The 18746-nt window shown below is 48.0% G+C and overlaps 1 protein-coding gene across 8 annotated transcripts in view; it reads left to right on the top strand.

Annotated features, from left to right (window-relative positions):
- MDM4 (MDM4 regulator of p53) overlaps positions 1-18746 on the top strand; it is a 554746-nt gene that overhangs the window by 182279 nt on the left and 353721 nt on the right. For all 8 annotated transcript variants that reach the window (XM_085651207.1, XM_085651206.1, XM_085651198.1 and 5 more), the window contains one exon: positions 13641-13715. In XM_085651207.1, coding sequence (XP_085507333.1) covers positions 13641-13715 — 75 coding nt within the window. The remainder of the gene's footprint in view (positions 1-13640; positions 13716-18746) is intronic.

The following is an 18746-nucleotide window of genomic DNA, read 5'->3' as shown; positions in this document are numbered from 1 at the left end:
GGCTAGCTAATTTTGGAGATCCTCCAGTTCCCTCTTTAGTGGTAGGTGATTTAGGGATCAAGTTTGACCAGAACCTTTCACTTAAATTGCAGATACGACCATTTACTGCAGGCTGTTTCTCCTTGCTGAAGTCTTTAAAAAAAAACTTTAAAATGTATTGCAATGCATACTTGGAAAACATGTGTGTTGGCGCAAGTGATCTCAAGATTAGATTACATTAATTCTCCATATTTAGGGGCTCCCGGCTTTCTGATAAATAAATTGCAACTGGTTCAGAATGGTGCTGCCTATTGACTCTTAGTTGCTCTAGGAAGCAGTCTTCTTTGGTTACCGGTTAATTAAAGAATCAAATTCAATACCTTGTTGATTAACTTTAGAGCAGTCCACGAACTGGGTCCTCTCTATCTCAGGAATAGACTTTGTGAATATTTTCTGTGTAGAGCACTTTGTTCTTCAGGGACTGCTCTGAGTGCCTAGAGCCTACAATGCCAGGAGGGGCAGTCGTTCTTTCTCTGTAATATCCATAAACCATGGAATAAGCTGTCTCCAGAATTGAAATTGACCCACCTCGAAGTGTTTACAAAGAGGCTGACTACTTTCCTTTTTAATGTAGCGGAAGGCTAGACCGTGACCTGCTGGTTAGCCTTGGGACTCTTCTTTTGAAGTAGTTGTTTGCGCTTTCCAAATGGCAATTCAATCAGTGACAGTTGTCTCAGTCTACCTTTTGCTCTTTCGAGTCAAGGTTAAAAGCATTTTACCTCTGTCACTTTCATCTATAGGTTTATTAAGTGTCTTGGTAAGTAGTTTTTTTGCTAATCAGATCTGAGCCAGTGCTCCTTCCCCAAAACAAAGTAAAGTCTAATTGTGCTATAATTGGCTATGGACTTAAGCACCCCTACCAGTCCCTAGTAAAGTATAATCCAGGTACCCAGGGCAAGGGTACTAAAGAAGGTCCCTTAGGGCTGCAATTTATCCTGTGATATCCTGAAAGGACCTACATGCAAATTCAACACAGAGTGCCATTGCAGGCTGCGAAACGTGGTGCAAACCATGAGTGAAAACACATGACTGCTGTTGTTCTTTTAGTTGCTAATCTGTAGAGGAGACCACTCCCCAGCTGCAGAGAAGGGTTATTGACATAATAGTTGGTTATCTGTTTGTTGGAACAATTGGAGAGAACGTACATAACAACCTAGGTTACTAAATTATCGTCCCCATATGGGGTAAGACCTCAAAACACGCGACACAGAGGTAATTTCACTTGTAGCCTCAGAGGCTATCACTTCAGACAATGCTGAATGCCACCCAATTGTTACGGATTACTGCAATTGTTTGTATAATCTTACGAATCTATGCCATGCCTTGACTGTGACTGTGCGCTAAGCTGATGCAAGATGTATTGTATGACTAATGTTGCAACTTCAATAAACAGATTTCTAAATAAAATGAGTGAAAACACATGACACACTCCAGTGTGTCATGCCAAAGTCACTGCATCTAATATATTTGTCACCACTACAGCAGGCCTTTGAGCCCTATGGCAGGGTGCATCAGAGTTTATGTGAGGACATCTCTGCATGAGCAGATATGCCCCTGTGATGTCTAATTCTATTACTGTATATTGCAAGTGATCAGAGAAGTCATTTTAAAAGCAGTAGCTGGACACTGGTGAAAACGAGTTCCCCAGTTACATGATGGCTTCACTGAAAGTAGGGATGTTTGGTATCAAACATCTCGTATTAATTAACCCACCCAGATGCCAGTGTTGGATTTATTAATACATGCACACATAGGGCACCTTAAATGTGCCCCCATAAAACCTACTAGTCTATGGTGTGTTGATCAACTGGTTCTTGCCAGCCTGCCACCAGAGACTGGTTTTTGACCCCCCAAGGCTGATGGCCTTTGCTGTCAGGAGGTTAGAAACAAAGCCTGCTCTGGAAGGGGGCTTTCACACCCTCTCCCACAGGATGAGCTGCTGATTGGAATTCTATTGCAAAAACAACAGTTGATGGACAAAATGCAGAACAATGTCCTACATTCACCCCAGTACAGAGATCTGGGCCTAAATCCATAGTTTTTTTGCTCACCATGCTATTCCAGTTTGAACCCAGCCATATGCAAATCAGTCTTGACCCTGTGCCTCATGGGAACAGTACAGCCCGAACTGCCAAGCCAGGTCCTCCCTGGATTGGAAACAAGCATCCTAGGACCGGTTTCAGAGTTTCACCCCTTTTCAGCCAGGATAGCTTGATTCCAGTGGCATGGAGAACACGGGACCCACGTCTGGGCATACCCGTCCCACTTTGCCACTGGATTCAAGCTAGCCTGGCTGATGACGGCTGATTAGCCAGAAACCGGTCCCAGGATGCTTGTTTCCGGTCCAGGGAAGACATGGCTTGGCAGTTCGAGCTGGACTGTTCCCATGAGGCATAGGGTCAGACTAATTTGCATATGGCTATGTCTGAACTGGGGTGGCGGAGTGAGCTAAAGAATGATGATGGATTAAACCCAGATCAGTTGACTGGGGGTGAGTGCTTGCAATGTTCAACACTTCGTCCAACATCCCCTTTGGTTTTGATTAGAATTCTAAGGCAGGGATGCTTCTAAGAAGCTACCGCCTTTGACAAGTTTATCTTACCTCACTGGAGAGGAAGCCACCCCCCTTTGTACAGAGCCGTTTGGCACGTGGACAGGTGGGAAATTTAGCTAGTCAGGTAGTCTTGCCCACCCCCAGGCTACGATCACCCCTTAGGTGGGCTACCTGAAGTTGACACGACCTCAGAGTTGGCCGTCTTGATGATGGCAAACTTGGATTCTGGGACAGGGTTATGCCCACTTCCCACAGGAAGCGGTCATATATGAGGCTTATTGAACCCTGGGGTAAGTAGCCATTTGGCTACTACCACTCAATACACTTAACACCCCTAAATTTGAGTATTTAGGAGACCCCCTGATACCAGCTCTTTAGGTTTTGTTGAATTCCAAAGGAGTGGAAGAAGACTGCTGACCCGAGAACCGAGGAGCATGACTGACTTGGCGCCAACTCCCCCGGCCTGTCTTATGCACCCGACCTTCATGGAGAAACTGATGCGTCCTGCCGCTGTGCAGACCAAAAGAAACCCAGAGTGCTTCTAAGTGTTCCAAGGGAGAAAATTGTCATCTTATCCTATGCCCCCGCTCACCACTACCGACCATGACTACTCTTGGGTGCGGAGCTCATCTAGAGGAACTAGAGGTTAAGGGGCATTTGGTCTCCAAGGAAGCAGGTGCTTCACATTAACCTGCTAGAACTGGGAGGATTCCAGCTAGTGCTCAAGGCCTTTCTTCCCTCGATTCATGGTAGATAGAGTATCCACCAGAAAGAGCGTTACTGAAGGTGAGTAACTTTTTCTTTAGGACATTTTTTTAGCTTTGTTACTCATTCTACGTTTTAGCACTTGACAACTGCTATTTTAATGGGGATGATGGAATTGCTGAGGATGTAGGTAGAGAGGAGGGGTGGAACTAATGAGGGGGTAGACGTCTCTTAACTAGTACCTACGAGTAGAAAGGAATAGTTTCCTTTAACAGCACTTCTCAACTACGGGCATATCCTCAAATTCATAATCGTGGAGGCCCCAATGTATTCCTTTCCTTTGCCAAGGGGCGCATTTTTTAATTTGTGCAAAATGAGATGCAAATGCTTATTCTGGTTAAACACACCATCTTGGGCCTGTACAGGTTTTGCTCTATAGAGAATGTAAAGTCGCCCCCCCCTCCCACCCTCTCTCTAAGAAAAAAATAATTCCCGACTGCAGCAGTCCTTTTGTGACATGGGACCGCTTTCGGAGTCGATTCTTTGAATTCTGGAAACGCAATTATCCCTTGCCTCCATTGCAGACTACCCATTCAACAGGTTCCTGAAATGTGGAGTACAGGTTTGCTTTCCACAACTAACCTAGGGAATGGAGATGTAAATATAAGAACTGGCAAGCGTCTGGCTTTTAAGAGGCGCAGAAATCTGTGTTGCTTCCATGAGGGGTGTGGGTATGGGGTCCTCCTCACATCAGCAGCTTCGGTCATCTTATCAGCAGTTTTTGCTGTCAATGGAGAGCTGGGCTGAAAATAGGAGCACGAAGCGTCTGTGCTTGCTGCCTCTCCAGCCTGCTTGCCTTACAGGTCCGGTTTGTGACTAGGGACTTAGAAACCTTGAAACCACGACTGCTCATTTCTGCAAATATGCAACCTCCGCGTTAAGAGTGAGAAATTGCTGCTTGTACACAGAATCCCAAATGTATTCTTTATGGAAAGATACAAGCTTCCTTCAAAAAAATCTTTCTTGCTGTCTTTATTTTGTTTCACAAATTTATACATAAAAAAACCTTGTAAGTCCAAATTGGTTTTAAAAGTACATGCATCTGCACTGCTAACCAAACCGTGTTTCCCACATGTATTAGCAAAAATAAATAAAACCGTTTCCGTGTGTATACAGCTTCACCTTAAAACCTTCACCTTAAAACTTAACTGTTACTTTTAGGCAGCTAAGCAACTTAAACATTCAGACAATGGTAATTGGTTCATCATTTGTTTTTGACCCTAAACTGCAGGACGTGGAATTTTGACAACCCACTCCGCTTTAAATGGGGAAAAAGCAGTGCCTTAGTAAATTTAAAGACGATGCCCATAGTAGAAAGCTGGTTCTACATGTTTGAAAATTGTTTATCATGAGATCTTCATTAATATTCAAAAACCTGAGTACTCGTGCCTTGATAATGGGAGTGGGAGACCTGTATCCAGTGGAAGCAGAAGAAATCGACCACGGTGGCATGAACACTTGAAATGTGTAGTCTTAAAGAAGGCTAAGCTACTTTGAGCCAATGTAGTCTTAAAGAAGGCTAAGCTACTTTGAGCCAGCCTTGAAATCAAGCTCGAGAAGCAAGTCTGGCTAATCAAAAGATATGGTTTCTTTACTGCACTAAATGTGTGGAAACCCTGTCAAAGCAAATTAGGGATTTCCTCTACTGATTAGACCTGCAGAATGCAATGGCTTACCCCACTATAGAGTTTGTAGAACATTCAGTGATGTACCATAACAAGTGCAGAAATACCAATCAGCCATTGGCTGGCCAAGGTGCTACCAATGTGTGTGAAGTCTTAGTTTTTTTCAAATATTTGTTTGGGGCAAGCTAATGTTTTTTGCCACTTAGTGAAATTGTAAGAATATTTTTACACTAAATTAGAAACCTGCTTAATTGGGGAGTAGTAGACTGATGTCCGGCAACCCTGCTCAAGTAATTATGATTTTACACGCACTTTGCAAAGATAAATAATGCGAAAAGGTAGCCTAATTGCAACTGTGGTGCTCTTGGGCTGCGGTACCCTTAGCTGCCTTAAAGCAACCGTATCGTTTTCTTTTCTTCTAGATGAAGATTTATACCAGGGGTCTCTAACCTTTTCAGTAATAAAAGCTACTTATGTTCAAGGAAAATGATCCCTAGCTAGTAATATTAGTGCCATAGACATAAGAAAAGATTTTATTAGTGGCCATCCAATACAAGATTACCATCCGTGATTGCCTCAGTGCAGGATTACCAGCAGTAAAGTATACAAGCATTTACAATGCAATAGGTCTTACATTTTTGAAACTTTGACCTATTGGCATTGTAAATTTTATTTATGTGCGCTTTGTGCTTCTAGTCGTTGCTTGCAGGTTTTCAAATCACATAAGTAAAAGGCATTGTTATTTACAATACCAATGGCTCAAAATCTTGCAAATGCAGGACTTTTTGCACTGCAAATGCTTGTTAAGTCTACACGGTGTCTTGTGCAGCAAAACAGGAAGCAGGAATGGAGTGGCAGGAGGGAGGGGGTGGGGAGGTCACGCTGCTCCTTCACACTGGGCTCAGCTTTCAGGACATGTGAGGAGAGGAGAAGAACACAATGTATTTTCTCTGAGATTAGCATCCGAGCACAGACAGCACTGGGGAGGAGCAAATGGAGCAGAGAGGCGGGGGGATATTACCTGTAGCAATTGAGGAGGGGGCACAATTGTGCACCCTAGGCCATAACCTAGAGCAAAAGGCGAGGGGAGGGTGCATTGCCTGCAGCACTGGGGGAAGTGGCACAGACTGAAATGGAAGCATGAACCATAGCCGTTGAGGTGGGAGGTAATGGTACAGGGGCGTGGACAGCAAGTGTCTGGTATTACTAGCAGCAAAGAGGAGAGAGTGCAACCAGCGATGGCAAGAAAATAGGCGGGGTGGGAGCGATGAGCAGTCAGCAGAGTGGAAAAGAGGGCACCGCACTGCAACCTAAGGTGCAGCGCCCGTGTTAATATAAACGTGTATAAACGGCTATGTTTAAATAAGAATTGGGCAGCTGTGTGGCCACCATTGTTTACTTAGTTTCCCGGTCAGCCTTGATTACATGTGGTGTTGCGAACAGTATAAAAAAAACAGGCGAAGTAATAGTAATTGACAAAAATACAATAATAAAAGCGGGCGCGTGCTAAAATATGAAGCTTGTTGTTAATGATGAACGTTTTTCACAGCGCCCTGGGGCTGGACGGCAATGAGGTGCAAGTATGTTGCACTGCCAAAAAAAACAACGGAAGGGCAAGGCCTCTATAGTCAAATAAAAAATAACGTAGATCAAAAGGTGCAAGTTGGTCGCTATTGACAAATAAAATGTAAATGCGGGTGCCGTGCTGAAACCGTAGCGCAGCGCCTGGAGGCAAAGAGGGCACCCTTGCAGAAAAGCACGTTATGCCTGCAATAAGGGAAAATCCTTAAAGAAAGTAGTGCTCACAGACTGTAGATAAAACAGACTGTGTAACAACACAAGTAAAAATTACAGTCATCATGGGAGGTTACAAATGTAGACAAGGCAGTACTAAGGAGGGACTAATAAGCCTATTTATGGATGAAATGCAACCTTTTAGAAAGGACAGTAACGGGAGTCAATTGCAAAGATGGACAAAAAATGGGCGGAGCTTCAAGTCCATATGTGAATACAGCATGCCACGCAGAGCAGCGCATGCATTGCCCAGGCTCGACCTAAAAAGGCCTTTTAAATTTTGAAAGCCTCTTCAAGGCCAATGCATAACGACCACATCTGCAATGGCCTTGGCACCAAGGTAATAATACCACTGTAACATTATTAGTCATACATTTATTATTCAAATATCAGTATTTGAAAGAGACACGCTAGTGATAGATTCCTTACCAGGCGTCAGACTGGATCCGGAAAGTGTTGCTAGCAGTACCCCTGCGCGTCAGTAGGTGGTGTCGTACGGTTCCGCGTCCGTCGCTGGCGTTGTAAGCGCCGAGATGACGTCACAGACTACTTAGGCGCCACCCATGCGCACTGACGTCCGTTTTCTTTTTCCGCGCCAGCAAGCGCAGATCCGCTGAGAGCACGTACCTTAGTCACTTTTTGACTACCCTTTTTGAGAGTTTTTGTCTCCTTTTCTCCTTGGTGCACGTAGGGATGTCTGGATTTAAGTCTTGTGGGGCCCTGCCGTTGCAGTATGTCGGTGGCAGACCCCCACTATGTTTGCCTCTACTGCCTGGAGACCGACCACGACTCCCGGTCCTGTTGGGCCATGGCCCGAAGGTCTTGAGGGAGCGGCGCTGGAAGCTGCTGGAGGTCCGGCACTCGTCCCAGTGCCGTTCCAGGTCTAGGGACCGTTCCCGAGAACGTTCGCGGGGCCGCATTTGTCGCTCCTCGGGCTCCAAGTCTTCGCCCTCGGATTCGATGACATAAAAAGAAGCCGAAGAAGCGATTTCGCTCTCCGGTGTCCCCCCGTTGGTCCTCGGGTGCGAACGAGGGGGACAGGGGTTCTGCCCCTGCAGCTCCTTTGGAGCCTGGGAGTTCCGTGGCCTACCCGCCATACCCGGGTCTGTCGGCGACTCCCGAACAGGTGCAAGAATTTCTTGCTACCATGGACCGCCTTTTTAGGCTTCGGGCTCTGCTGGCTCGCCTTCGGGCCCAGCGGTCCCATGTCCGGATCCTGTGGGGCAGCCGGCGGATCCAGCTTCGGCGCCACAGGATTCTGCGCCATTGGCTCCGGCCCCGCCGCCACAAGGTGCAGCGCTGCCAGCTCTGGCCCCGGCGCCACCCTCTGCTCCGGCACCGCAGTGGGTGCCGTTTGTCCCGCCCTTGCCCCGGTTCCAGGACCATTTTGTTCCTACCTGGGATCCGCATTGGGACATGGCGCCAACTCGGCCCCGGCCGGCGCTGTTCCTGGCGCCGTTTCCGGCGCCGTATGTTCCTTCTCCAGCTCTGCTACCACGGTCTGTTCACAATGCGAAACAGGTGGAGTACGACTGGAAGGGGTCCGAGGACCCTCTTGCCCGTCAGTGTGACTCCGAGCAGGACTGGGTGGGCGACTTGGAGGACGCCGGCAACCTCGACGTCTCTTCTGACCAGGGGTTTGCCTCTCCCCCGCCTACCATGCAGGAGGGCGCCTCCTACACAATGGTGCTCCTTTGGGCAGCTGAGGTTCTCAACCTCTATCTTCCTACGGTGGCCCTCCAAAACTAATCTCCTCACTGAGGTGCTCCAGGCGGCGTCCACTTAGTCGGAGCCCCTGCTCCCCTTTTACGACGCCCTCACTGACGTCTAGTTCGGCACTTGGTCGCGGCCAGCCACAGGGGCACCTGTGGATAAGAATGTCGCCAGGCGTCATCGCCCGGCGACCCCGCGTTTCTGACCACTCATCCTACGCCTGAGAGCCTGGTCATCCAAGCCTCAACGTCACAGAGTGCTTTTCCCACGGCCCCGCCGGATAAGGACTCTAAGAAGCTGGAGAAGTTCGGTAAGAGGTTGTTCACTTCGGCCAGCTTGGGGCTGCGGTCGGTGAACACCGCCTGCTTATTAGGCCGCTATTCCCACGCGGTGTGCGATACAGTTGCGCAGGTGTTGCCACAGTGTCTTCAGGAGATCCACGCTGTGCTGTCCCAAGCTGTTGCTGAGGGTAAAGATGCGGCTATGTTCGCCATTCGGTGTGGTTTGGACACCGCGGACTCACTGGGTAGGGTGATTTCTACGACTGTGGCGGTCGCCACGCCTGGTTGCGGTCTACCGGGTTCTTGCCCGATGTCCAGAGCTCGCTCATGGACATGCCTTTTGATGGCACTCGCCTGTTTGGCGAAAAGGCCGACAGTGCACTGAAGCGTTTTAAGGACTCGCGAGCCACGGCCAAATCCTTGGGTCTTTCAGCAAAGAGCTGGGCCACTCCTGGTTTTCGTTCCTTTCGTGGCCACGGCAGAGGCGCCCAGGCACGTTCCTTCAGCAAGCCTGTGCAGAACCAGCTTCAGCGTGGACGCGGCTTCTGCAGGGGCGGGTCTGGAAATCAGCGTGGGGGTCAGTCCACCTCCACCCCCGTTGCTTCTACCTCCAAACCTTCCTAACCAGTGCTTTGTGGTGCACCCCATGCCGGTGGGTGGCAGAATCCACCACCACCTCCCCCACTGGCGCGATATCACATCAGACAAGTGGGTGTTGCAGATCATCCGCAGGGGTTACTCCCTTCCCTTTCAGTCTTCCCCTCCAGCCGTGCCACCTCGGTGCCACCGCATGTTGGGGGATTACTTGGTACTTCTCCAGCAGGAAGTCACGGCCCTCTTGGCCAAGGGGGCCATCGAGTGCGTTCCTGGGCCGGAAGTAGGGAGTGGTCCCCAAGAAGGACAAAGGGGGCCTGCGCCCCATCGTGGACCTCCGGAACATCAATCGTTTCCTCCGGAAGAAGTTCAAAATGCTGACTCTGGTTCAGGTCCTGGCTGCCCTCGACCCTGGAGACTGGATGGTAGGGTTGGACTTGCAGGACGCATATTTTCACATCCCAGTCCTGCCGGCCCACCGGCGTTCCCTGCGGTTCACTGTAGGCCAGGAGCATTTTCAGTTTGCTGTGCTCCCCTTCGGCCTCACCAGTGCCCCTCGGGTGTTCACGAAAGTGATGGTGGTGGTCGCGGCTCATCTGAGCGGATCAGGGGTTTCAGTCTTCCCTTACCTCGACGACTGGTTGTTGAAGGCGGGCTCGCCCCAGGCAGTTGTCAACCACCTTCAGACTACGGCCGACCTCCTGCATGTGCTGGGGTTCTCCATCAACGTGCCGAAGTCGCACCGGAGCCCCTCTCAGAAGCTCCCCTTCATCGGAGCGGTTCTGGATTCAACGCCGTTTCGGGTTTATCCTCCCGAGTAGCGATATTCAGGCTATGATTCCGATCTTTCAGCCTCTGTCCCGGGTTTCAGTCGGGATGACCCTCCGGCTTCTGGGCCTGATGACCTCCTGCAGGTGACACATGCCCGATGGCATATGCAGGCTCTGCAGAGGGACCTGAAGTTCCAGTGGGCGCAGCATCAGGGCAACCTGTCCGTTCATGTCCAGATCTCGGAGGGCACTGCACAGCAATTGCAGTGGTGGCTCACGAATCGTGATTGGGTTAATGGCCGATCCCTCTCCCTTCCCCAACCGGAGCACACAGTGGTGACGCATGCGTCCCTCCTGGGATGGGGAGGCCACTTGGTAGAGCCGGAGATCAGAGGCCTCTGGTCTCCGGCGGAGTTCCGGCTCCATATCAATCTGTTGGCGCTTCGGGCGATCCGACTTGCACTGAAGGCATTCCTTCCCTCTGTCCGGGGAAGTGTGGTGCAGGTGTTCACGGACAACACCACCGCCATGTGGTATTGCAACAAACAGGGCGGGGTGGGGTCCTGGACCCTATGTCAGGAGGCTCTGCGCCTCTGGACATGGCTGGAACATCAAGGCATCACCTTGTTGGTTTAACACCTGGCAGTTTCTCTGAACGCCAGGGCGGACAAACTCAGCCGCCGGTGCTTGATGGATCACGAATGGTGTCTGAGCTCGGACGTGGTTCAAGGTCTCTTTCAGCAGTGGGGAGAGCCTTGGTTAGATCTATTTGCCACCGAAGAGAACGCGCAATGTTTTCAGTTCTGCGCGTTGGCATTTCCAAGGCGGCACTCGCTAGGAGACGCTTGTCGCAAGTGGGGTTGCAGTCTATTGTACGCCTTTCCGCCTATACCACTTCTGCCCAGAGTGTTGAAGAAGATTCGGCGCGACCGGGCCCAAGTCATCCTTGTGGCTCCGGATTGGGCACGAAGATACTGGTATCCCGAGCTACTCAGCATGGCGATCGATCCCCCGCTCCGACTGCGTCTTTGGGAGGATCTTCTGTCGCAGCAGCAGGGGACGGTCCTCCACCCGAACCTGTCCAGCCTCCACCTCCATGCGTGGAAATTGAGCGGCGACAGTTGACAGCTTTCGATCTTCCTCCTGAAGTGTGTGAGTTCATTCTGGCAGCGAGGCGTCCCTCCACTAAAACGGTATACGCCTGCAGGTGGAACAAGTTTGTGGCATGGTGCACAGCTAAGGCTGTGGATCCCCTTTCTGCCCCTCTTTCCGAAGTCCTTCTTTCCTTCTTTCTTTGGCCCAGCAGGGCTCTGCTCTGGGCAGTATCAAAGGTTATCTTTCGGCCATCTCCGCCTTTTTATGGCTTCCAGATCAGCCTTCTCTTTTTAAGTCCCCGGTTGTTAACCGTTTCCTAAAAGGCATTACGCACACGTTTCCTCCCGTACCGTTCATAATGCCTCAATGGGACTTAAACCTTGTCTTGACATATCTGATGTGCACTCCCTTCGAGCCCCTTCATACCTGTCCTTTGCGTCTTCTCACTTTCAAGACAGCCTTCCTGGTAGCATCACCTCTGCCAGAAGAGTGAGTGAGCTCCAGGCTCTTTCTTCCAAACCTCCTTTCCGTTCTGTTCATCCGGACAAGGTGGTTTTAAGGACCAGTCCTTCTTTCTTGCCAAAGGTTGTCACGCCCTTCCACATCGGGCAGACCATCACTTTGCCCACCTTCTTTCCACCTCCTTCGAAAGAGGAAGAGAGGCTCCACCGTCTGGACCCAAAACGTGCACTCTCGTTCTACCTGCAGCGCACACAACAGTTCCAGGTGGATGACTAGCTCTTCGTTGGCTACGTGGGCGCCAAAAGAGGTCGGGCTGTGCACAAGCGGACCATCTCTCGGTGGGTCGTTCTATGCATCAAGGCCTGTTACTCGTTGGCTAAGAAGGAGCCTCCTGTGGGGCTGCGTGCCCATTCCACCAGGGCGACAGCAGCCACTACTGCCTTGGGACGCGGTGTCCCCTTGCAGGACATTTGTCAGGCAACTACGTGGGCCTCGCTGCACATGTTTACCAAGCATTACTGCCTTGACAGTCCAGTCTGAAGAGACTGCTTTTTTGGCCGTTCTGTTCTCCGGGATTTTACGGTGTAATCTATTCGCAGACCCACCACCGGGGTTGGTATTGCTGGGGTATCTATTCTAAGGTAAGGAATCTATCACTAACGTGTCTCTTTCAGATGCACAAGTTACTTGTGTAACGATATATCTGTAAGAGACATTAGTTGGTGATAGATTCCTTACTGCCCCACCCATCCTCCCCGTTCTGTGAACTGATTTCTAGGGTTGAGGTCATCCCTTTCAGGGCCCTAGTTTCTTGGCACCAGTGGTCAGTTTCTTGCATGGCTCTGCGTTCCTGGCGCAGAAAGTCGTGTACAGAACTGACGTCAGCGCGTATGGGTGGCGCCTAAGTAGTCTCTGTGACGTCATCTCGGCGCTTACGACGCCAGCGACGGACGCGGAGCCGCATGACGCCACCTACTGACGCGCAGGGGTACTGCTAACAAAACTTTCCGGATCCAGTTTGACGCCTGGGGATATTCTAAGGTAAGGAATCTATCAATAACTAATGTCTCTTACAGATACATCATTACACAAGTAGTAACTTGTGCTTTAAGTATAGTATGGAATTTTGAGGTTTTGAAAACGCACCTTTTCAACGTGAATACTCGAGTTTCAATTTTGATATACTTTTTATTAATTCAGCCTAGAAAAAGTCCCTAGATAAGTAGGCTGGGCTGCACACAGGAGAGCTACTCGCTGGTAGCTGGAGAGCTACCAGTAGGTCACAAGCTACTCGTTGGGGAGGCCTGCTTTATACCTATAGAAACTGTTTTATTTCGGCAGTTCAGCTCCAAAGGCTTCTTATTAAATGTTACCTCTTTAGGGGGGCTTTGCATCTCTTAATAGTTTGAGAGCTATACTCACTTGGGCAAAAAATGTTTGTGTTCCCGACAGGGCCATAAATACTAACTACCAACCAGAAAAACGCGGTCGCACAATCTACAATCATATGTCAAATTGTTGAGGACCGTAATCACATACTCACACCTCATTGTCTAGCATGCTGAAGTCTTTTTTTTGTGTTATTCTCTCTTTGTCGGCTCTTATCTGGTCTACGGTATATAGCAGAGTATGTTTCTGTGCACTATCCCATGAAGTTTGAAATTTTAAAAATTCTTCATATGAAAGATGGGGTCAGTATCTGCAACTTTTTTAAGGGCCTGGAATGGAATCAATATGAATATCATATTGGAAACTAGAGACCAAGCAGCATCAGTCAATAGATGCTAACACTCCAGTTGTGTGGAGGGTACCACTGAAAAGTATCCTAGTTTAAAGATTGAAGCTAAGTTCTGCTAAGTGTATTGAGTGTTACCTATGCCAATAATCTGATGGAATGGGCTAGGATTATCCTATGCAGCTTTTCATTTTATTCTGCATTGTGTTGCAGGTACGACCTAAACTGCCACTTTTGAGGATCCTGCAGGAAGCGGGGGCTCGAGAGCTAAGCTTTACACTGAAGGAGGTAAAATCTGTGCATAATGGTTTGTGTTTTGTAATGTACATGGCTTCTACTAAAAATGCATAACTGCTTCACTGCTATGGGATAGTGATACCCATTGCTGTTATCACATGGGGGAAATCGTTCAAAAGGAAGAACACTGCCATTGAAAAAGCTCTTAATTAAGGAACAGGAAAGATCGTAATTGTGACAAATGTGCATGGTGAAAGGAAAACCTGAACAATAGAAGGTTCAGTGAGCCATACAGAGACAGGAAAAAATGGCTAAAGCCAATAGGTCTCGCCTTTGAGACATCCTGCATTTGCCAATGTCGATTTTTGTCATTGTTTAACAGCAGCAGTAACAAGCATTTGCAATGCAATAGGTCTTGCATTTGCGAGAGTTTAAGCTATTAGCATTGTAAATGACAATGCCTTTTATCTATGTAAATAAAAGGCAATGACATTTACAATGCCAATAGCTCAAACTTGCGTAAATGCGAGACCTATTGCATTACAAATGCTTGTTTCCTGACGTGACCTGACTGCTCCTCACACAACAAGCACACAGACTTCTGAGCACAACTGTAAGTAGTGAGGCTCCGAAGCGATCACACGCGACCCCCGCTGTGCTGTCAGGCAGTGAAATCGCCGATGCAAACAACAGGGAATAGAAACATGGGTGCACCATCTGCCAGCGCCGCTTACAGATCTTCTGCGGGTTATCCTAATTAGTCAGGCTTTGACAGCCAGAGCCTAATCCCTTCCCATCATTAGAGTCAGGGACCAGAGGAGCCGCTCACAGAAGTCACGGGCTGCCCCCGTTCCTCTTTAACATAGGTTTATTTTTATGTGCCTTTATAGGCAGCTGATGGAGACTTATGAAGCAAGCAGATTTTCAACATCCCCATTAGGAGTGCCCTAGATGCTGCTGACACCGCTGCTTGGGGCATCCACTCCAGCTTACTCATTTAGACACCCCAGGCTCCATGTCTCCAGGATTCAAGCCGGACATTCAACAACATCTCATCCTGCCCTTTGATGGGGAGCATCTATTCTGCACCCAGGTTGATTAGATGTTGGGAAAAAATTAAAGAAGATACTGAGACAGCGAATGCCATGGGCACCCTACAGACTCTAGGGGCTTTCCCTTCATACAACATTAAGGTCAGTTACCTGAACAACAAGTTACCCAGTCCTTTTTGTGTCGGCCTAAGCATTACCTGGTAGATCCCCTAGCCCCGACAGTGACAAAGCACTTCCCCAGCTGCTTTAGTTTGCCATTAGCGGTACATGACTGCCTTGTAGAAGGCATGATCACTCCTGTTCTCCAGGGGTGGTAAGCAATAACATCCGACAAGTGGGTTCTGCATATAGTCCAAGGAGGCTACGCCCTGCATTTCCTTTACATCCCTCTGCTAATCCACCTACAGCAGGGTAGCTTTTGGAGGACCATTTGTCCATTTTACTCTAGGCCATTCAGGCTCTTCTGGAGAAAGGGTTCATAGAAGGTACAGGAATTGGAAATTACCCCTGAATGGTAATCCTATTACCTGTTGCTGAAGAAGGGCATATGCTTTTCCTTATTTTAGTTCTTCAACCATCCCCCACCCTCCTCTTCTCAATTTCTTCCTGTGGAGGCACAAGTTTAAGATGTTCTCACAGGCCCAGGTTCTCTCTGCCTTGGATCCTTGATATTAGATGGTGGTGGTAGACCTACAAGAAGCATTTTCTGTGTCCCAAATCTGTAAGCCCACAGAACCTGCCTGCGGTTCAAGGTGGTCTACAAACATTTTCAGTTTGGTGCTCCCCTTTGGCCTCACCAGTTCTTTTAGGGTGGCAACCTCCTTCTACCTTGGGGGGGTACAAGATCAATGTGCCAAAGTCACATCGCAGAGGCTCCCTTTCATTGAAGCCATCCTAGAAACTGCAACTTTGAGTCTTCCCTCTATAATGACGAGTCCAGGATATTCTGCAGTTTCATCCTCTCTTCTGAGTCTTGGTGAAGATGGTACTGAGGCTTCTAGGCCTACTGACCTCCTGCATCCTGCTAGTCGATCCTACCAGATTGGGTATGTGAGGCTCTGCCTTGGGATCTGATGTCTCAGTGGGCCCAGCACCAAGGGAACCTTTCAAATTCTATCCAGGTTTCAGAGGAGACTGCAAAAAATCTGCGGCTGTTTTAAAACAATTGGACTGGCGGCAGACCCTACTCGCTGCCCTACCCAGAGCGGATTGTCGTGACAGGCTTACTAAACTGCATTAGAAAGAGAGAAAGGACTGAACTAGAAAAGTACTGTGCTGCACAGTAGCATCCTTGTATCTCCTGCACTCAAGCAGCGGCAAGAACATTTTTCTGCAAGTTGGAGCTGTAAAATAAGTTATATGGTCCATTCGGTGTATGGGTGTGTTACCAACATTTGAAATATGGATACAGAGACTTTGGTCATTAGTAACTTTTCCTAAGAAACTTAGAATACTATGTTCATTAGACTCCAACATATACCTATTGGCATCGGATTTAATGGACTAAGTATGAAGATTAATAGCTTATTTGGTGGGGTTGTGGAGAGGGCGAGTAGGGAACATGAATATTCATGTGTGAGTTATTAAAACAGTAGGTGGACACATCCACCAAACTTGATGTATCAAACTCCATAAAAAACCCAACCCACTAGTCTCAAAATGGCTTGCACAAGTAAACTTTCTTACTTTTAAGCAAAACAGTGAACATTTTGGAATGCCAGCGCAATATAAGCTTTACTAGATTTGTAAACCATGCCATGGTAACGAAATACTTTTTAAAGAAGATTGTGAAATGAATTATTGCTAATGGGTGATGGCCTAAACTTAAAATGGCTGCTATTTGGTGTGTCATGCACAATGCAGGTTGCCTGAGAGTATCCTTAAAGGGACAGTCTGAGACAGAGCACTGAAGACTTGCAAAGACCCCACAGGGAGCATACCAGCAGGGTGAGGGGAAGCTTCAATGTGGAGCGTGCCACACAGCCTACCGGCATGTGCATTGCATGCCGCCAAAGAGAGAAGTCTGCATATGGATAATCTGAAAGCAAAGGGAACAAGTGAGTGGTGGTAGGCACATGGACTAATGAAGCCATGAGAAAAGTTTCAGAGCCCACTTTTGCAAAACAACTTTATTTCCTTGACGCCTTGGTCCTTTGTGTATGTAAACTAGTGAATGTTGACGGTTTCAATTTGCTTTTCTAATTTCTAACACATTAGAATGGCTTCACTTTTTTCAGACGTCTGTCCTGTGATGTAGAGAAATCTGTAAAAGATCATAGGCGCTGTGTAGTTTGACTGCCTGATTCCCACATAGCAGAGGAATCTCCTTTCTAGGTTGTGAAAAACTTTTTGTTCCTTATGACATAACTGAAAGTGGGTTTAGAGCCCACCTACTGCTTCCATTGTTTGGCTTTGTCAATCATGCTGTTGCTTGCTTATTCAATGACTTTCCTAGCTCTTCCTGTGTTTCTCTCACCGCTGATGGATGGCCTCTTTAATATCTTTTTTTTATTGACTGATTTGTATTCTTTCCACTGCCTCCTTTTAGGGGAACTACGATTTTTTCAGTTAAGCACTCCATGAGAGTACGTGTGTTCTAGCTCTTATGTGCTTCTCCTTCCACCTCCCCACACTTTGTGGTGTTCTCTCCCTTGTGGGCTACCATTTCTCGCGTACATTCTTCTTTCAGGCCAAGCCTACCCCTCACTGTAACTCGGTGCACTCTCTCGCTCTTCCACCCCTCCCCCCACCCTCTCCTGCCATTATTTTTACTTTATTCCCCGCTTACCCACCTGCTCCCCCACTCACTCCACCGTAATTTGTTGCCAGGAAGCTCTACGGAGTGACAAGCACGTTGGCACAACTAAAACTAAATTTGTAGTCAACCATCATGGATCGGGAAATAAATTGTAAAAAGGCACCGGTCTTTCCCCAGGTAGGTGCATTAACTTAATCATGCATGCACGCTTAGGAAATGAGACAGACTTTTTTTAGGTGTTGCCTGGCGCTATCAGCGCGCATGCGCTGCTCTCGCATTGCGAGGGCCTTTTGGAATCAATACGGATTCCGATGTGCACACGGACGGACAGAAGATGTGCAAGCGTACGGGTCGCGGCGTTTCTGCACAACGCGCACATGGCACGCTTTAGCTTGTTTTCAAAGTGCTCTACCACACTTATTTTAAACACGATATTATCTTAGCGTGGGCTAGGAGGCAAAGGTCACAGCTTGTAGGTGTGTTTCTTCCGGAGTTCTCTGGTATTTTTCTGCTTTAATTTTTGCTCTGTTAGACTGGCCTCTTCACAAGTTGCTTCCTCCAGAGTTGGTGGGAGAAGTGCTGTAGAAAACGCCTACCAGGACTTGGGACAGGATATATCTTGCATGAACGCTGGGTGTCTAATCAAAGAGGAAATTCGAACAGGAAAATTGGTGTTTACGAAAACATTCCTATAATCATAATTGTATTTGAACATGTCTGCCTAATATTTCCTGACCCAAGCTAGTCTGAGAAAGTATGAAAGTTCCTTGCCCGCTTAAACCTAACCCAACCTTACTTAAACTCATGCACGTAGTCTGGGGAATTTATCAAATGGTTACACCGTGCAGAGATCTGCTTCAACGTGTTGCTTTGTAGAGAATAAACCGGCTTTACTTTGTTCTACCATGAAATGCTGAGAACGCGTAAACTATGCACGAAAAGGTGTAAAGTAGTTGCGGCGCTGCACTTTAAAGGGGACGAATGGATCTGTTTCTCTTTGGAAATTTGCGCTTCACAATTTGTCGGGACACATACAGAATCTGTGGTGTCTACGTGTTTTAACGGATTGCTGTATTTTTTCTGTAAGAGGGATAGTTTGGTCAATTAGGCAAATCTTGGTGCAGTCCATGGTAAATGCTGAATGCCAACAGGGTTACCTCTGTCGTTCCTCCTTCTGAAGATGATACAAGTGCAATTGAGATGGGGAATTCAGTTTAACGACTCTAAAACGGCAAAATCGGTTAAAGTAAGGGCTATATTAACAAAAGAAGT

This window comes from Triturus cristatus, chromosome 1_1 (genome assembly GCF_964204655.1).
Source record: "Triturus cristatus chromosome 1_1, aTriCri1.1, whole genome shotgun sequence".
Taxonomy (NCBI): Eukaryota; Metazoa; Chordata; class Amphibia; order Caudata; family Salamandridae; genus Triturus; species Triturus cristatus.
Note: the sequence above shows the minus strand (reverse complement) of the source record. Positions and strands in the feature narration are given on the sequence as shown.